Source organism: Squalius cephalus (assembly GCF_949319135.1).
Source record: "Squalius cephalus genome assembly, chromosome: 20".
NCBI classification, from domain to species: Eukaryota; Metazoa; Chordata; class Actinopteri; order Cypriniformes; family Leuciscidae; genus Squalius; species Squalius cephalus.
In genome coordinates this window covers 33700635-33721922 of record NC_137141.1, presented here as the reverse complement: position 1 = coordinate 33721922, position 21288 = coordinate 33700635, and the positions used below count along the sequence as shown (strand labels likewise).

Genomic DNA, 21288 nt, shown 5'->3' with positions numbered 1-21288 from the left:
CAGTAGGGTCTCATCATACAATCTCTAGAAACTTCACAACGGTAGAGTTTTGAAAGTGTGGCATAAAATAAAGTGGTTCTCGATTACTGGGCTGTGACCCGGAAATGACTGATAAATTCACAGACAGCAGAGAAGAAACAAGGATAAAATGCAACAAGCCATTTAGTTGTGTGTAGTTGGGATAGTAAAATAAATCGACTTGTTTTAATAACTCATATTTTATACGGTATGAGAAACACTTCCCATTTCATTTGATGTTGACATCAAAGCGTGCAAAATAAACTCTACTGTATTTACAGCACAAATTCATCTGTCACATTAGTCAAATGAAGTACGTGTCAACATGGACAGGCTGTGCGACAGACAAAATTCAACACAAAATCACCTGCAGTGAGAATAAATAAAGGTTTTTGATGAACACATCATGATTTTATGTGTAAAATTCAACATTTATAAACCAAACTACTCATTTTTCATATTCAGCGTGTCATGTTAATAATGTTGTACACTTTACAATAAGGTTTAATTTGTTAACATGAACTTGACAAATAACAAATCATTTCATGTTAATATCATTAACATGTATTTGCTAACATTAGTTAACGCTACTGTGAACATGAACATTTTTATTAACTTAACAATAAGGTTAATAAATGCCGCATAAATATATTGCTCATTGTCAGTTCATGCAATGTTTACAAATGTGACCTTTATTGTAAAGTGTTTTTCCTGAAGCAAAACCAGCAGAGAAATGCTGTCCTAAAGAGAAACACACACTACTGTGACAGAACGAGACTAAAACACACACCAAAAGTGTCTCTCAAACTGGCACGTTGCCTCTGCACTCACAATAAACCTATTCAGAAGAAAGAGCAGCCAAATGTTATTTAGATTAAACTGTATGGCTAATTATGATTGCAAACAATGAGCTGAGAAAGAGAGATATTATAAGAGCTACACTGCCCTCTCTCCTCCATCACAGCATGACATCACACGATAACATTTATGGATGTGGCATGATGTCATTCTTCTGGAAACATATTTGATGAATGCTGTGATCGGTGAGGGCAGAGCACTCAACTGCACTGATGCATTATGGGAGAATCATATTGTATCACATACAAAATACTCCCACTCACATTACTAAAATCTGTCTGTCGGCCACTAGCGCATCTTCTGCACACAGCAGTGATGAATATCACATGAAATATGAGTTTTGGATCAAAATATGGCTTTTTGAGACACTTTCCACCATCCAATCAATTCTTCACTCTGAAAATGTTACATTATAGAATTTAAATGTGTGTAAAAGAACCTAGCAACCATCCAGATGGCCCTAGCAACCACACCACAAAAAAAAGTGTATAATGCCCAGTGTTATTATTGCTAAATAATAAAAAAATCGTGAGCTTAGAATTATAAGGTTCTATCTCCACTTTTGGTCGAAATTGAGTTTTTGACATAATCTGATCCATTAGGTGTTTATTGATGCCTGTGTGGTGTTATTTTTGTAAAAAAATATTTTGTTAGTAGTTATTAATAAAATAAAAAGGTTCCATCTCTCCATTGCCAGCTGGGATGTAAAAACTTTGATGCTCAATATCTCAGAACTACCCTAAACGGAGATAGAACCTTATAATTCTAAGCTCACGAAATGGCTAAATAATTAAAAGATTTATAATAATAAAAAAAATTGCTATAATTAACTAAAAATATTAAAAATCATTTCCGTTAATTGAGATAAAGCTGTGGGTAAATAACATATCCTAAATATCAGATTAAAAAAACTTAAATGAAAATTAGAAATGCTGCCTTGGCAACTAACTGAAATAAAAGAAGTAGTAAAATTACTAAAGGTAAATAGAAATATTAAAAAAAATACTGCCCTAGCAATAAGTGTGTTATGGCCAGTGTTATTATTGTTAAATAAAACTATTAATATTCCTGTAGGAGAATAAAAAAAATAATTTTAGATAAAAAAAAATTAACAAAAATTCGAAATGCTGCCATGGCAACTAAATAGTTAAATAGTTGAAGGACTAAAATTATTTATATTTAAAAAAAAAAAGTATAATAATATATAGTTTATAATATTATTTATAATTATTATATAATAATATATTATTATAGAATTATAAAAAAAAAACTAAAATTAGAATAAAAAAGTAAAGCTACATAGAAACATAAAAACACTAATAAAAATGACAAAAGCACGTAACAAAACTACTAAAACAAACTAAAATTAAAAAGCTAATTAAAAATAATATATTTAATCTATATAATAGTATATAAATATAACAGAATGTGAAAAATACCAAAATAACACGTCTCTCTGTTTTTAAATGTAAAACACTAACGCTAAGTGAAGTCATATATCTTAAGACGCCGCCGACGCTCAGAATCTCACTCTCATTCTGTCAGTGTAAGAGTCTGTGAGCGCCGATCAGACAAAAGCTCTGATGATAAAGCGCTTCGGCTCGGCCTGCCGTGTCTGTCGCACAATGGGCTGCATTATACGGGCCTTTCAGACGCCGGAGGACAGAAGCAGCTGCCGTCCAGACAGTCCAGCCCCGCTGGGTGGAAAACAGGCCTGAACGCCACATCGGTCCACACCCGCACATTCCCACACGTCAGTGACAATCTGACAGACAAATCACACAAACGTAACACAGCAGGGTTCCCACACCTTGGTTAACTTCAAATGCAAGGACCTTACAAGGACTTTCCAGGTCCAATACCCTCAAATTCACATTTGTTGTGTCCTAAGTGTTGAGGTTCCATCGCGCGTAAACGTCATGTCAACGTACAACACGTCAAAGTACCTCACGCGGGAAACACTTAAAGGGGTGGTTCAGGATTTTGGACATCGGACCTCATTTCCAAGTTAGCCTGGGTGTCATTTATCAGTGGAGACAGTTTTCAAAATTTTTCACCCAGTCCTTCCAGTTGCGTAGTTCGCCGGTGCTAGGCTAGCGCGAGTCAACGGTAACTGCTAGCCTGCCATTAAAACAGTTTTACCCACTCCACAGTACACCAAAAGCAAATAAATTATAACGCCAGACTACCGATGTAAATGTCTGTGGAGAGAATAATGTTAGAAATCAAAATACCCTTGCATCTCAATGATCGCATTACATTTACAGGAACTAGTTTCTCAGCAGCGGCAGGATTTTACTTTGCTCCGGTTAGTAGTACTGCGCCGGAAAGTAAACACAGAACAGAAGCGCACTACAGTCGGGACGTCTAGCTAGCTAGTAGTAGTCTCGGTTGCCTAGGTAACTTAATATCACTCCGCCGCTGCTGTAGACTGTGCAGGAAATACAGGGAACAAAGTATAACTATTGCAATGCGATGAAAGGGTATTTTGATTTCTAACATTATTCTCTCAACAGACATTTACATCGATAGTCTGGCGTTATAATTTATTTGCTTTTGGTGTACTGTGGAGTGGGTAAAACTGTTTTAATGGCAGGCTAGCAGTTACCGTTGACTTGCGCTAGCCTAGCACCGGCGAACTACGCAACTGGAAGGACTGGGTGAAAATTTTTGAAAACTGTCTCCACTGATGAATAACACCCAGGCTAACTTGGAAATGAGGTCCGATGTCCAAAATCCTGAACCCCCCCCTTTAACGTAGCGCCTAAATGCACGTAACTAACGTAAATCACGCAAGCTAGTATGCATAGGCCACAAAAGTTTGGGCGAAATAACACATTAGTGGACTGGAGGGAATAATATGAAAATTTTCTTGCACAAAATAAATTCAAGCACTTTCAAGGACTATTTTCAAAGGGCCTTGAATTGTGTTTTTTTTCCAAGGATTTCAAGGACCCGTGGGAACCCTGGTAACACTAAACCATAGGGGTGTGCCGGTTTCAGAATTGGTGATGACGGTTATGAAGTGAGTCAAATGTGACGGTTCGTAACATAACCGCCGCCGCGGGTTGCGACGTTCGTCTGTTATAGGACAACTTAGTTTGAATAAACGAGCAGACACTGATTAGCTACTTGATCGCCTAAATTAAAAAATAATAATAATATTTGTGTAGTGTTCAATGTTATCGATAGAGATACGCGGACGGGGTATTATTTCATCCACAACCGCACTCATCATCCGCACCAACGTTTTTTGACCAAATTTCAAAGACGCACCCGCCCGTGTGATTGTTTTGCGGTCTATGGACGATGCTCTGCTGATGCGAGCCGCAAGAAAGCCCTTGTCTGTTCTAGAAAGGATGCATAAAAGATATTTAATGCTAATGTAGCCTATGAGGCTTAGGCCTACACTGAGTTTCATTAATTTATGATGAGATGCGCTCTAGTTCACAATGCAATGCAAGTGAACGCGGCGCACCGGCGCCGGTTATTATATTGTCTGCTATATTTGTTTTTTATTTATTAAATACATGCAATTGGTTGATGAAACATTTAATTAAAATTACAATTTGTACAAAACGAAATACGCTTTAAAGAAAGGCTTTCTAAAAAGCAAAACTTAATGAAGTGGTAAAAATCATGTCTGACGATTTACAAAACAAAACTTGCGTTGGTAGGCTACTTGGCAAAAAATCAAATACAGTTGGAAATGACGTAGACCATTAATGAAACAGACTGTTAACAATTGTTTTTAATTAGTATTTAAACATTCTCTATGATAAAAAAATGTTTGTAAAAAATATTTTAATAACACGGTTTTGGCGGTTATAGAGATCTAATGACGGTGTTCAACTATAACCGTCGTTCTCACGGTTATATACTAACCGTCACACCCCTACTAAAACATCACTTCTGGGTTTGAGTTTCTTATAATGCCGTATGAATTTGAATAACTTCAAATAAATTAAAATAAATGCATCACCGATTACACAAAAATATAAAGCAGCAAAAAAACATTTTTACCATTGATAATAATCAGAAATGTTTCTTGAGCAGCAAATCATCATATTAGAATGATTTCTGAATCATGTGACACTGAAGACTGGAGTAATGATGCTGAAAATTCAGCTTTGATCACAGGAATAAATCACATTTCAACACAGCTTTTACTGTATTTTGATCAAATAAATGCAGCCTTGGTGAGCAGAAGAGACTTCTTTCAAAAACCCCAAGCTTTTGAACAGCAGACGGTGAAACGGGCAGAGAGAAAATACCCAAACAAAACAAATGAGAAAGAAAGAGAAACAGTGTGAATCAGTGTTTGGCGTGACGTCAGGCGTCTGGAATCCACCAGAACAGCTGAACAGACGCACAAACTTCGGCCCAATGAACATTCACACGCCCGGCTCCTGTCATGTCTGAATCTATTTACGGCATCAAGGCTTGAGAACCAAATGAAGAGGGCGTCCCAGACACACAACTCAAGAGAACATCTGCTCACCTCCGGGACTCTCCTTGCGGACGGAGGACGTTTCTCACGTGCGTCGGACTCCAGCACATCTTCAACACAACACTTCAACCTCACTGGACTCACGGGCCGGTTCCGGTCCTTTCTTTCCCCGAACACCCTCTTACCCTGAAACAACATGACATAAACACTCTCTAATTCTCTCTGTCTAATGCCGGTTATCACAAGTGTCTGACGAGAGTTACTGACGAGTAGAGCTGCACGATTTGGGGAAAAACCAATCGAATTTGGCTTTTATTGTCTATAAATTTGGAATTTTTTATTTTTCTGATAAAAATGCATTTTTTTTTTTAAAGCTCCAGGCTTTGCTGTGCTTGTTTATAGGGTTGCACAATTTGCACAAATCTTATAAAAAGAAGCATTAAACTTATTATTTTACTAAATTACATTATTAAACAAAATAAGAAATAAAACTGCTGTTTTTAAAAAAACAATTACAATTATAAAAAGAAGTGGCCATTAAACCATCAAGCTTTTATTTTGACTTCTTATTACAAGTTCTCATTGCATATTGTTTCTCTATTAAAAACGTCACATTATTAAACTTAAATGGGTTTTAAAGCACCTAGAAACCACAAGTGTGAAGTGGGAAATAAATATTAATATTAGAATAAAAAAATTAAAATTAAATTATAAATGCAGCCTTGGCAATATTTGATGTACTAAAGCTAAAACTAATAAAAATAAATTAAAGCTAAATAGAAAAAAATAAAAAAATAACAATGACAACATGATAAAATACCTTAAAATTGAAATAAAATAAAATAAAAATGGAAAATAATCACTCTCTAATAAGTTGATTGGGTCTCACCTTGATGTTTCCTGGCATTGTGACGAGCAGCTGCCGTCTCTTTCCTCTGCCGATGCTGAAGACACTGGATCCAGGATCACAGTCCTTCTCCGGCTCTCCTTCTCTCAGCCCTCCCGGCCTCTTGGTCACCACACGCTGATCCTGGACACACCAGGGTACTTTTGATATGAAACAAAGTCTCAACTTTCAAATTTGGTCATTTTTTAAAGAAATGTAAACAATAAATAGCGTTCTGTGGCTCTTTAATGTGACGTGACAGATCGCTCAGTTAAAGCCGCTCGTGAACCGATCATCTCTTCCTTCTAGTTCATTTATAGCATCAAATAAACATGAATGAACATCAGAAGGAATGTTTAACCGTGGAAAGACGTCAGTACACTCCGTTTCACAAGTTCAAATCCTCCAACGTTAATCTACTAACTCTCCTGACTGCTGTCGGACAAAAATGGCGGATTCAGCGGATGGCGGATCATGATTGGTCAGATCGCCTGTCAATCAAACTCCCTGCGAAGGGTCAATTGTAATCAATACATTCTTTTTTTCTTGTGATGAAGCGATCATAGCTGGTTAAAGAACTTCACATGCCATTTTAAGTTGTCCATCATTTTTAAGCAAAATATTCACGATTATCAGTTTAACCTGTGAAGGAATAAAGCAGCTCACATTGCAGGATTTGTTGATGGTGATGGACAGATCATCAAGCTTTCCCTTCCTGCCGTGGGGTGACATCACTTCCTGTTCCGCCCGCTTTTTATCCTCCTCCACTTCCTGCAAAACATCATAAGGAAATCATATCATAAAGGGATCATGTTCTGCATCTCTTAGCATTTTAGGTTTTTGTAATAATATCAAATAGAATAATAAATTAAAAGCATAATAGATGAATCCCACACACTGCTATAGCTTTCGAACAACATTTTGGGTCACGTGACCTTCATCAGGCATTTTTTTTCCCCTATTTTCCATAGGAAATTTCACACAAAACAAGACTTCAAATGATTTGAATTTTCAATTAGATCTAAATGTGTTTTTTGGCGTGTTTTAATCAGGTTCTCACCTGGTACCGTTTCATAAGTGCTTCATTTTTCTTCCGCAAGGCCTCGATCTTTTTATCCAGCTCTGCATCCTTGAGTTCCTTCTTCATCATCATCATCATCTCTGTCGAGCTCTGAGCACAGAACGGTTTATGAACATTACATACACAAACACAATAATCCAAACAATCTGTGATACATAAAGATTAATGTCTGCCAGCAGGATTTCTGCTGTTTACTGCTTTATACACAAACAGCAAAATAATAGTTTTGCACATTTTTCTTGTCCAGACATTTAAACAGCCTGGAGGAAAAATAACAGAATTACATAAAGCAAATCTACTGGAATACGGCTGCGTTTATATTACATAAATGTCTAATGCCAGAGAGTCCAGGACTGAAACATAAACACAATGGCATATGATTAGTTATAATCAGTCAATTACTGTCTACATGTTTCTTTAACACGTGTACATTTGTGGGTCTAACTGCACATGGACACGCCATTATTAGCATCAGCTGCTACGACCGGCAACATGAGCTCAGCGCAGTAAAACTCCTCATGCCATCAGCTGTTTCAAGACGTCTGACAGTCACATGTGACCACGATTTTAGATGCTGTAGCTCAAAACTCAGCCATGACCTTCAGATATTGAGCAGAACACTGTTGGCAAGGATATTTCGTTTTACAGCATTTGCCAGAATCTCTCGGTTAATGTTCCTCAAACATTTTGGTAGGGTTGCATGATTTGGGGTGAAAATTTAATAGCGATTCTTCAGATAAAAATTGCAAATGTATGGAAGCTTGTTTCCGCCACAGAGTGAAAAATAAAAAAGGTACTTGCGACTTTTTAATCTCACAATTCTGACTTTTTATCTCAGAATTACGTGATATAAAGTCGCAATTGCAGGTTAAAAAGTCAGAATTGCGAGATATAAAGTCGCAATTGCGTGTTATAAAGTCAGAATTATGAGATATAAAGTCAGAATTGCGAGAAATATACTTGAAATTCTGACTTTTTTTCTCAGAATTGCATGTTTATATCTCGCAATTCTGACTTTATAATACGCAATTGGGAGATATAAAGTCAGAATTGCATGATATAAAGTCGCAATTGAGTGTTATAAAGTCAGAATTGTGAGACAAACTATTCTGAGGTAAAAAAAAAAAAAAAAAAAAGTTCCTTAGAATTGGACTTTATATCTCACAATTGTGAGTTTATATCTTACAATTCTGAGAAAAGATGTCAGAATTGCGAGATATAAACTCGCAATTATGTTATAAAGTCAGAATTGCGTGATATAAAGTCGCAATTGCGAGAAAAAAAGTCAGAATTCTGACTTTATAAGACGCAATTGCGACTTTATTTCACGCAATTCTGACTTTACATCTCGCAATTCTGAGAAATAAAGTCAGAATTGCGAGATGTAAACTCGCAATTGTGAAATAAAAAGTCGCAATTATCTTTTAAAATGTTTTATTCTGTGGCGGAAACAAGCTTCCATACAAATGTGATTTAAAATGCGATTTACAAAAAAAATCCAGGTTTGTTTTGCTTGCTTAAGGGATAATTTTGGCAAAATGTTATGATTATATAAATATGGCTATAAAATAATAATAACTGTATAATTATTAATTATTATTAAATGAAAAACCATTTACATACGAAATAAAAACAAAATAAGCAATATCACTAGTTAATTAAAAATATTTTATTAAAAATTAATAAAATAATTACATTATAAAATGTAAACTTGCAATACTAATATTCATGGCTGTCATTAGCTATGTTTCCATTCAAAGTTGCGAATTTAACATTGGAATATAATTGCATAAAACATTTTTGCGTTCTCATCCCGTGTGTTCAAAATAACAAAATCATCACTTCCTGGGAAATTGGCGCAAAATATCTGTATTAAAAATGTACATTTCTGCAATCAGGCAGTTTTTTCCTCCATCGTAAATGAGTGTGTCTCAGAGCGTCAGTCGAAACACAGTAAACGCTGTCGTGTTCTCTTGCGTTCGGATGCTGGTGTTCGGGAACACACTCGTGTGAGACGCTTCTGGAGGGAATTAAACCAAACCATTCTGATCACACACTTCGACTCCGGCGTTTCAGAAACACCAAACCAACATTTGAGATGCTGCGATGCCATTGGTCCACTGGTTAGTCCAGTTATCCAATCACAGCCTCCGCTGAGGCAAAGTCACCAGAGTTTGTTGTTGCGCATCGAGGGATTTATTCAGTAAATGTGTTTCCATTGTAGTTTATGCATATCGGATAAATGTTTTTTATCCGCCTCAATGGAGTGCATGCAATATCCCAAAATGCGCATTAAAATAGGTGGATGGAAACATAGCTATTTTCAAAAACATTTATTTAAATTGCAGCCTTTTTGATTTGATAATCACACAAGCCATCTCCTGATATTAGTTTTATTCTTATTAATCATGCAGCCCTACTTTTTCGGTTTGTTGTAAACCTCTAAACATATGCAATTAGAATACAGACTTAATTCAAACATGAAATGTTTTGTACATAACTTTAGTTTAGATGTAGCATCAATGCTACGTCAGAACGTAGGCTCTCTATTGGCCAGCATCACACGCATCACACGCATGACCAGCGTCGGCCAATAGTGAGCCTCCGTTCTGACGCACAACCCAGAAGCGCTGCGCTGTTACACTACATGAACTCACTCAGAGAAACACAGAAGAAGAGTTGAATAAAGTCGTTATTTTTGTTTGTTTTTTTGCGCACAAAAAGTATTCTCGTCGCTTGAGAAACTTAAGGTTGAGTCACTGTAGTCACTTAGACTATTTTAACAATGTCTTTACTAACTTTCTGGGATGACAGATATCGATTACATAGAAGCCTATGGAGGAGTGAGACAGCTCTCAGATTTCATCAAAAATATCTTAATTTGTGTTGAAGATGAATGAAAGTCTTACGGGGTTGGAACAACACGAGGGAGAGTAATTACTGACAGAATTATCATTTTTGGGTGAACTAACCCTTTAAATCAGGCATCAAACGTCAAGATCTCTCAGTATCTGTGGATTTTTAGAGACATGAAAGCCTGAAAGCCAGAGCGCCTGCGGCAGAGATAACCCGATTGACTCCAGGCCAGCGAGACTCCTACACGGAGTACATTTGGATCTAAAGAGGCTTGCAGAGATTTGAGAGAGAATAGAGTCAGATCTCAGCTCAAAACAGAGATTCCTCGAGGTCGAAAGACGCTTTTATCCCTCCAAACACAGGAAAACCTCTGCAAACCAACGGGCAGGACTGATCCTCTAATAAAAGGCTTAAGTAATATCATGATTTGTCAGGGGTGTTTGTTAAAACAAGCATGACTTTCCTAGTGCTCATAGTTACTGCATCCACAGGATTTACATGAGAATCACCAAAAGGACAATTAAGTCACTTCACAGCACTAATAACTGAGGCTCGAGTTGAAATTGCCCAAGGAGTTCAACTAAATAACCCAGAAAACTCTATTTCAAAACCGAGCATTGGAGCAAAATATTGGTAGCACTTCACTTGAAGCCTTTATATATTATATATATATATATATATATATATATATATATATATATATATATATATATATATATATATATATATAATGCATTATAAGAGTATTTTTAATGCATTAAATAATATGCCTTGTAATGCACCGAATAATGCACTGTGTGATCTCATGAACAATTGTTATAACACATATCTATTCATTGTTTCACCTTTAGAAAGTATATTTGGCAACACTTACCTAATTTTTATTAGTCAACAGGAACTAATAATGAACAATACTTCTACAGCATATATTAATCTTTAATGTTAATTTATACATTTACAAATAACTGAAAAACAGGGCTATATAAACTAGACATATGTGAAACTAATATGTAATAGAAACAAACGAAGACATGATCAGAAACCAACAAAACCGAAATCAAAGCCACTTGAAGGAAAGCCTGCAAGGTTAGCAATAAAGGTGTTGATTTGAAGAAGGAAAGATGCATATACTCGATCTCTTTCTCACACGCTGCCTGTTTAGGCTTGTTTAGTACAAATCACGATGGCCATAGAGTCGTAAAGTCCCCCTGTAGTCAATAATTGGATCCATTCATCCCTTTGATAACCAAAATTATATATTTAAATTAGGGCTGTCAAACGATTAACCGCGATTAATCGCATCCAAAATAAAAGTTTGTTTTTACATAATATATGTGTGTGTACGGTGTATAATTATTTTCTATATATAAATACACACACATGCATGTATATATTTAAGAAATATTTGCATGTATATACTGTGTATATATATTTATATTATATATAATTTATATTATATATAAATATTTTATATATAAATAACACATTTTTCTTAAATATATATGCATGTGTGTGTATTTATATATAGAAAATAATTATACTCCATACACACACATATATTATGTAAACACAAACTTTTATTTTGGATGCGATTAATCGCGATTAATCGTTTGACAGCCCTAATTTAAATGTTTTTACCTGGAAAACGTGCCTTGAATGTAACTCGACACCCTTGCCTCATTTAGTATACACAGTTCTATGAATATGCAAATGAGCCCTGCCTCCACTCACTCACTCACTCAGCTCTCAGAGATCCACTCGTTGGCGATCACACGTTGATCTGATTGGTTACAAGGTAGTTTGTGACGTCAGAAACACCAGCGATTTCTAGGGCTGGACCCGAATATTCGAATATTCGTTCGGGGGGTTGGTATTCGATTTGAAAATTTGACATTCGAATATTCGTGTGTTTTTTTGCACACCTGGGATCCCCCATGAAACGGTTCTCATTCGCGCTTGAAAAAGGCCAAACTTAATTTCTTAAGTTAATTTCTGGAACTTAATTTCGTTTTTGTTTATTTAAATTTCGTTTTTCTTTATTTAAATTTCGTTTTTTTAAATTTAAATTTCGTTTTTGTTTATTTAAATTTCGTTTTTTCTTTATTTAAATTTAGTTTTTCTTTATTTAAATCTACCCTTTACGGTGTCAGTAATTTGTTAGTCAGAAAAATATTAGACTACCTTAAAAGCATTGCTTAAGTTAACAGACTGTGTGCGTTTTATATCACAGTGTACGTTCTCGGAGCATAAGCCCTGCACGCGTGAGGTGCGCCGCTTCCCGCTCGCGCTGTTCTGTAGTTTACTAAAAGTTTATTAATTCTGAATGTGTTGCGTCTCGCGTGTCTATCTATATTGCACCAAATGCGACACTGCACTCCCTTGTGAAGTCGATTGGATGAACGGTTCTCGAAATAATCTGAATGCAAACGGACATACAGACACATAGATATTCCTGCCTTTATTAGAGAGAAGAATAGGTTCAGCACCCTCTCTCCGAAGCTTTGAATATTCGATGTTCATTACTACTTCTTTGCGTCTTTGGTTCACTGCAGTTTTAAGGAGAAAATACTCAGCAATGGTGTTGACTTATGAATTTACACATGGTTTGTCTTAAAGCGTATTAAAAACACCACATAGACATATAAACAACATTAAAAGCTTGATTTTCACCACAGGGGGTTGTAACTCGGTATTACAATATTACAGTTATCACGACAGCCCTACATCTGTCCAATGCAGAGCAAAGCAGAGGAAGATTAAGTTACCTATGACTCAACACTCATGCAAACCCACTGAAACACATGCAGCCGCTGCGCTTGAGCGTTTGCACACATTTAAAGTGACAGCGCGCAACAGATGACATGCTGCAAGCAAACTCAGCAATTGTGTGTTTTGTGCTGTCATTAAACTGCACATCAGCATTTTATCTGCCATCCAGCTCTCTGGATATCTGCAAACAGCACTATATCCACAGACTACAACAATCATGAACTGCCCAGACACAGATCATTTATTAAAACTAAACTGCAAAAACGCTCACAAGCTCATTAACATATGATCGCATAAATTTACATATCAACACACACACACATTGCTCATCAGCTGGACACGCCCTGATAAAAATCGGAGAGGATAAACAATAAATCTTTAGGTGCAGGGAAAAAAATCTTACCTAAAATTTGATTAAACGCAACACAAGTTTAACATATGACCCCTGTAAATAGACTCATTGCATTCATTGCAATGGAGGAACTAAATTAAATTCTGCATGGAGGATTCTGATTGGTTAATATCAGCAGAATAAGTTCTGCTACTGATGACACCAAACATCTTAACTTTGTTAAGATTCCCAGCATTCCTGTTTCTCGAAGCACACATTAGTAAGCTTATTATACAGGCCCTATGTGGGGGAAAACATGCAGACTAATAATTCAGATGTGTCTGAAACCACTTCATATTAAAAGTGCAGACCATTAAATAAACATCCAGTCATCATTTACTCTTTCTTTTTTCTGTGGAACATGAAAGCAAAAATGCTCTGGAAGTGGATGGTGATTTTTGAAGCATATGATTGGTCTCTGAAATACAAGCCATTATTTGCCAAACATCTCCATGCAACTGCGAATAAGATTTGAGAGCTACGGCAGAGGGGATTTTCAGAGAATAATGACTTAAATTTTAGTCTGTTCCTCTCACAAAGCATCATTTGTTTTCAGAAGACTTGAAATAAATAGTGCAAGACACTTAAAAAAAAAAGTTGATTACATTTTTACAAGAAAATACTACTGTATTTCAGGGTTTCAACTTCAAAATTCAATGTGTTACGTGCCATTTCTTTGTAATTATTTGTGAAATTTACAAGCAATTTTGCAATGCAATAATTGACACAAAAATGCAAATTGCAATACATTTTAATTATGCATCACCTGGAAAACAGTGGCTTAAGCATTCTTCAAAATATGTTTTTTTGTGTTCGGCATAAGAAATTAACATTAAATGAACTCATTTACGGGGTGAACGATCCCTTTAAAGAATATTTTAAGTGATAATGATGCACACTTTTAAAAATTAAAGTTTCCATATGTTTTTTTTTGCAGCAATGAAATCCCAAAGACCCTTTCAGTGATCAGTTCTTAAACCAAACATTTTTTCTTAACGTTCAGAACATTTAATTTAATCTAAAGAACCTTTTTCCATTATAAAGAACCTGGAAAGGTTCCATGGATGTAAACTGTTCCTCGTGGAACCACTGATTCCAAATAAAGAACCTTTAAGGGTGAACAGATTGCAAAGGCAAGTGCACAAGGAACTCACAGTGACTTCGGTTGTCAGGGGACCAAAACAAACCTCACGGAGGTACAAACACATCCAGAAATCCAGTGCAATACGAGCCAACATGAATCATCAATGCTGCAAAAAGGACAGGGAACATTCCAGCGGCCGCTTCCCACTCATCTGTACAGATCACATGTCAAACAGCCCAACACAGCGGCTCTAACTATAAGCTGACGGACGCTCCCGTTCCCAAAACCTAGGCCTCGTTCTTCAGACAAACGTGCATCTGACAGCAAGCTCACGTTAAGTGTCAGCCTACCATCCTCATATCCAGACTGCTGGGAAAAAAAAGGGAACGAGCAGGATCCAGAGAAGAGCAAAGATGTGCACGAAAGAGAGATGAAGAGTGGGGGGGAAAAAAAAAGCTAGTGGAAGAATGAGAAACAGTGGCACTCACAGCTCTGTTCATGTCAGCAGGGAAATCTGGGATCCTTGCAAACGGCAGGCAGCCGACGCGGCTCGGGGAAGAAGCGCATGGAGTCCCGGATCATGCCTTGATTACAAAAACGCCAGTTGGGCTGCGAGCCAAGATCTCCGAACGCAAAGAAAAGCCCTGCTAACGGACCCCGCCGCTCACCCGTACGGATCAGCCTCTCTCTCTCTAAAGCTCTTGCTCATAGTTAAAATTACCCCTCACTACCCCACCCACGCCTGCTGTCATACCCCTGAAAACCATTCATTTTATGACTCTCAATACAGGATCTTTATAACAACAGTGACATTTAGAAATCAATACATTTAAGAGTGTTGAACTAGAAATACACTCTTTTCACACTAGTCGATTTAAAGAAACGGTTCAGCGAAAATTATTATAATTTTTTTTTTTTTTTATCATTTACTCACTCATGTTGTTTCAAAACCATTGGACAGGGTTGATGAAGTTAATAATGAATGAAATCATAAAAATGCAACCCGGTTCAGTGAGTGATGATTCACTGATTCATTAAAACGATCCGTCTCATGAGAGTCATTTGTTTGAGTGGATTCATCTCATTTAAAATTAAACATAAATCCCTATGCATAACGATCACTGACATAGAGATGAACTACTTAAATTCATCATTTATGTTGTGGGTTGTTGACAGGTCGTTGCTAAGCAGTTGCTAGGGTGGCTGATTTGGTGTCTTATTTGGTGAACCATGTGGCATTGAAATTACACACTTCACCTTAAAATTTGCCAACAGCACACGCTTCCGAAAGGTAAATGTGCATATCTGCTTCTGAGATTAACATAAAACAAAAGATCTGTGGTTGGTTACTTTGCATGTCAATTAGATATGCAAATCTGAACTGAAGACACGCCTCTTACTCAAGTGCTGAACTAATCCACCACCATAAACAACTCTTATTCTCTTCTGCTCTAGCTCATGCACTAATCTAACTTGTGTTTTAAACTTGGTATTATGTACTGCAAAAATTATTATCTCTTATAAACATTTGCTTGTGATCTTCCTCACCTATAAGTCAAAATCTTTTGCTAAATAAATAAAAGTAAGTGCATCAAATAAATCATACGGTCTCCTGTTTAAGTGGGCTTTAAAGTGTAAGTTGCAGGTTAACCACCACAGCCAATTAATGTGTAAATTAAAGTGCTCTATATGTATATATTTAATTATTTCTGTCTTAAAATGCATTAAAATAACATTTATTGGGGTTTCTTCAACGGTAGCGTGTTTTTTCAGTTACTGGGTGATGACGTCACAAGAGGAACTCGCAACCCATACTCTGCTAGATTCTTACTGTATTATGGCTATTTGGAGAACGACTGAGGATGTGGGAAACCATCAAATTCTTTATGGACCACAGCCCTACAATTTTTAACCGGTCAGGCGTGAGAGAGGGGAGCCATGGCACTCAAAGAGTTATTAATGCTTGGTGTGAGGAGAATTAGTGGAGGGTTGGCCAGGTGAGTAACGTTAGCTACGTTATAGTCTAGCCTGGTGCAAACTTAACCCGGATAATATAACGGAACAAGCAAGTCTTTTCAAAATATTGCCGTCATGTAGAATAGCAAGGAGGGACAACGACTGAACTGAATACATTATTTACTTACAGTAAGTCAGTCCAAATCAGAGCTGTAACGTTAGAGATGCACACACTGCACAGGCATCAATCGCTAGTCTCATCGCCGGCTCAAACGTCATGTAAATACCCTTCCTTAATCCACGCGTTATCAATTTGTCACGATTTAATTAGCGATGTTTATTGTCAGAAAAGAAAAAGAGAGATCTATGTCCCCATCACTGTGTTTGTGTGGGCTATCAGCAGGGGAGAGTAAGTGCTGCCGTGAGGTGAACGCGCTTTGGAGTTTAGTGGAACAGCTCGACCTGCGACCGGCTGACCTGACGTGCCTGAACCCGTTTGTTTTGCGAATAGCTTATTCTCATTTCAGGCAGGATCACGGTCCCCTTGAAGTCAGCACACACGAGTATGTTTACAATGGAGTTATTTTATCCATAATTTTTTTTTATCAAATAAAACATACAACCAACTTTTCTGAAGTTATGTAAGGCATCTATAGCTGCTAGCGTACGGTAACTCTACTAGTGAGTTCCTCTTATGACGTCACGCCCCATCTAGTGGAAGGGAGCGGGAGCGGTTAAAACCACTGTTAAAAGTGCCAACTTTTCATATTATATCAGCATTTTGGTATAAAAAACAATGGTGGGCGGTTCTTATCTTTATGTTTAATAAACACATTGCATTATCTTCGTGAAAAATTTAACCTGCAACTTACACTTTAAAGTCACCATGAAATCAAATGGACAATTCTTGTTTTTTATGGAATATTACAGTGTATTTTATATATTATTTATCAGTGCACATCATATGCCTAGTAATCTTGAATCAGAATAACTTCCCTTCCCTCTTGCAGCGTCTCTTCTCTTCTCTGATGACGAGGGCGGGGCAACCTGTCACTCACATGGGATCAGCCAATAGCAAACCACAACCATCCAATCAATTCCCACCGACAAAATCAAGCCCCGCCCACATTTGTTCTTGTCCCAGAAGCGTTTTACTCGAATATACGGGACAATAGAGAAGAAAAAATTGGTAACACTTTACAATAAGGTTCATTAGTTAACTACATTAGTTAGCAAGAACTAATAATGCGGTGAAATATCCCTTTAACTAATGAACCTTATTATAAAGTGTTTCCATAAAACTAGTGCAACTTTAACTTTTAAATGAAGCAAGCCATACTAATCAAGTCTGGTTACATGAATCAAGATGACTTCACAATCTCGATCTGAACACAACAAAAAGTGTTTGAAACACTCACATGAGTCTTGTCCTCCAGCAGATAGTGTTCGTCCATGAACATGATGAGATGCTCCTGGTGTTGCAAGATGATTCCTCAGGCTCTGTGTTTCTCCGCTGTAAGAAACAATGACAATTCATGTGTATATAGAGAGACAATTTGTTGCATATATTCAAATGATCCAAAAACGAACTTTATTACTGGCAGAAAACATAAAGAACCTCAGATGAACGGACACAGTATATTCAGTTGAACGTGGAAATTCCACAGTTTTTGAAATACAGTACCAGTAAATATTATTATAAATGGGTCATTCCTGGGATTAGGTAATATTTCAACTTGTATTTTTTAATTATAATATTATAAATAGTTCATTTTCTAAATACCCCACATCATTATGAACATATCAAACCATATTTTCTCCAGGCATTACAGAACGTCTATCCTTTTATTTATTATTTTTCACAATAAATCAACACAAATTAATACTTGCAAAAAAATGCATATACTGTGCACAATTTGTTAAATATTTTCTACGTACAAATTCAATTAAGTGCCTCAAGGACATGACAAAATGCTTAGTGTACAATAGAAATAAGACATTATGATAAAAAATTATTTAAATGTGATCTCTTTTTTAAATTAATTTTATGAATTTATACTTCAGACATTAAAAGAGAAAAATATGATCAAATGAGGTAAAATAATCAAATAAACCAGTATTCAGGGTGGATGTGAAACCGCTTACCTGCCAACTAGGTATAAAACATAAGTTAAGTACATGATTACATACCACGTATTGTGAAAAAGCTTTTAATATTTCATTTTGGTGAACCACCACTTTAAAAAGTCTGGGGGACTGAAATATTATACCGAATCCAAGGAATGGCCCAAATATGAATATATCCAAATACCATGTAACACCACCATATTATCATGGTAAAGCAACAGTACTTTAAGTAACGTTAGCAGGTAACGGTGGTGGTGAGCTGGTTTGTCCTGCTCAATATCTAAACATATCTAAACATATCTGAGCATATTAACGAGAAAATCCATCAACTAACGTTAACGTTAAGCGGGAACGTAACGTTACTCAGAAAGTTGTGGAAAGGTCTTCAAAGTTAAGAACAAACGTTCTTCTAGTTAGTAAAACGTTCGTTCAAAGTTATCAGGTCTTTAATATTGTTCTCTAAACATTAGCACCAAAACATAATTTATACATCTTTCATGAAACGTTTTTCTGAAACATTTCATTTGGACGTTATAATGTTTTTAAACGTTCCTACTTTCTTTCAGATGGTTCAAATTGTCCCCACATTACTTGCAAAACGATCAAACATTCGCATAACCAAGACAAAATAGTTTTTAAAACGTTACAATAATAATAATAATAATAATTTTAAAAAAAACAACTAGACGTTTTGAATGTTCAATTAACGTAACATTCCGAACTAACGTTTTCATAACGGTAATAAAACGTTTTTAGAACATAGCCTATTATTGTTAGGCTAGCTGGACTAGCACTCAATCAAACTAGTATAAAACAGCACTAAACCATCAACAATAATTTGTTTAAAACAAAAATAATGTTATGTATACCTCTGAAACATTACATTAACTAACGTTACATCTGAGATGGAGTTGTAACTTAAATCACAGATTTGACAACTGTATGTTTGTATTGTAACGTCAAAAACGCGTTCAGCATTTTTTACGTTGCATTTTTATAACATTTCAGACATTAAAAGAGAAAAAAATAAGACCAAATGAGGTCAAATAATCAAATAAACCAGCATTCAGGGTGGATGTGGAACCGCTTACCTGCCAACTAGGTATAAAACACATGATTAGCAGACTGAACTGAGGCCTGGCTGAGTGACGTCACTGCGCGCTTCAGATTTGGCGCCATCTGCTGCTCAATGAGGAAAGTGCGAAACCACGTGATCTGAGCTACTACGCACTTTCAAAGCTGTGCTCTTCAGCTTATTTATGACAACTGTTGACTCATTTGAGTCTATTTTTATTTCTCTCAAGGGATTTTAGCATTTGATCATTAAGTATCTGGGCAATAGACATTCTTGGCAATATATATAGGCTACACATAGGCTATTAAACAGTGCAACGACAGTGTCCAAAACCAGGAATTGGGTCAAAGTGCACATCTATGATAAAAGGGACATTGCATGAAACTATTAAACGAGTGTTTTATCTACTGTATAGATGGTTTAGATCAAGATATAGGTATATAATATCAGTGAAACCTGTTATATTCATAAATATCAAATAAATATCCCAAATCAGTCTGTTTCAGAGGGCACACCTGAAACACTGAGCATAACCACACCTGTAGCTCGAGGGCAAACAAACTACATGTTTTACTATGACCGCTCACCTTCACAACACTACGGCTGTGTATGCAGACCATAAAAAAGAGATTCAGATGTCACTGTGGCTTCATGTTACACACTCAAATAGCTACCTGCTCTTTGTGCATATTTATGTGTGACTTCTCATAAAGCCAAAATGCAAAGCACACATCTCATCCCCAAACTACATATATAAGATAAATAAAGTGATACATTCAGCATTAAACACTACACTGTTTGTGTTACCTTAAGCTTTTCAAATCTCCCATTTCCACCCCGCTCTGCTTTATAAAACAATGAGCAATGTGGAGAAAATGGCTGTGCATTTATCATGTACTGCGTTTGCATATGTGACATTAAGGCTTTTTTAATAGGCTATATGTTTCTATTGTCTTATGCATGGAATTTTAATGTCATGTTTAACATTGTTTGGTGATTTTAAATATTATAAACACAGCACAATAACCAGTATTTATTTTTTTATTTTTTTCAATCACATTTGAACCTCTTTTTATGAAACCTCTAATTTTGAAAAAAACAAAACAAAAAATGAGACCGCAAATATGCTACGTCTTTTGGAAACGCCACAATCTTTTAAAAATAAACCTGAAGCTCATTGTAGTGGCAGGTTTGATGTTGATCAGACACACCTCCGTGTCGACCAATCAGAGGAGAGTGAGGTGTTGAAGCAGTGACTCATGTCTTTAATGTGAATAATACTGGTCCTTGTCCCAGACTATCAACTTTCACTAGTCACTACAAGAATATGTTTTAAATATGCTTGCGTTGTTTTTAAGGGATGTTTTTATAAAAGGATTTAAATCTGCACCACAACTTTATTAACTTGATTATAACTGCAATTTCATATTTATATTTTATAGCACTAAAATAGTGCTATAAATAAATAATAATAATAAAATAGCACTGCATTACTGAACTCATCAGATCTAATGATGAAACTTAGGCTACTGAGGTTTGTGCTGCTGTTTTCCTTCCAAAATTGGTAGTAATAATGGTAATGGTAGTAAGGAACTGACTTTTGTTATTTAAATGCATTTTTTTACAAAAGGCTAACATCTAAAAACCTAGGATTGGGCTCTTGGCAAGCAACTATCAGTGTGCATGTGCGTGTCAATGTTCTGTAATGGTAAACATGACCAAACCTGTTTATTCTCT

At 36.2% G+C, this 21288-nt stretch overlaps 1 protein-coding gene across 4 annotated transcripts in view; it reads right to left on the bottom strand.

Moving 5' to 3' along the window:
• ccdc9b (coiled-coil domain containing 9B) overlaps positions 1–19671 on the bottom strand; it is a 37066-nt gene extending 17395 nt beyond the window's left edge. Inside the window, exons 1-6 of one of the 4 annotated variants that reach the window (XM_079852549.1) lie at positions 19568–19671; positions 17768–17862; positions 7273–7383; positions 6879–6983; positions 6216–6356; positions 5378–5512 (exon numbers count right to left, since the gene is read on the bottom strand). In XM_079852549.1, coding sequence (XP_079708675.1) covers positions 5378–5512; positions 6216–6356; positions 6879–6983; positions 7273–7383; positions 17768–17809 — 534 coding nt within the window. In that variant the 5' untranslated portion in view covers positions 17810–17862; positions 19568–19671. Of the gene's footprint in view, positions 1–5377; positions 5513–6215; positions 6357–6878; positions 6984–7272; positions 7384–14881; positions 15128–17767; positions 17863–18494; positions 18535–19567 lie in introns of those variants that run through there. The other 3 variants (XM_079852551.1, XM_079852550.1, XM_079852552.1) reach the window with 3 other exon arrangements.
• Between the last annotated feature and the right edge of the window lie 1617 nt (positions 19672–21288).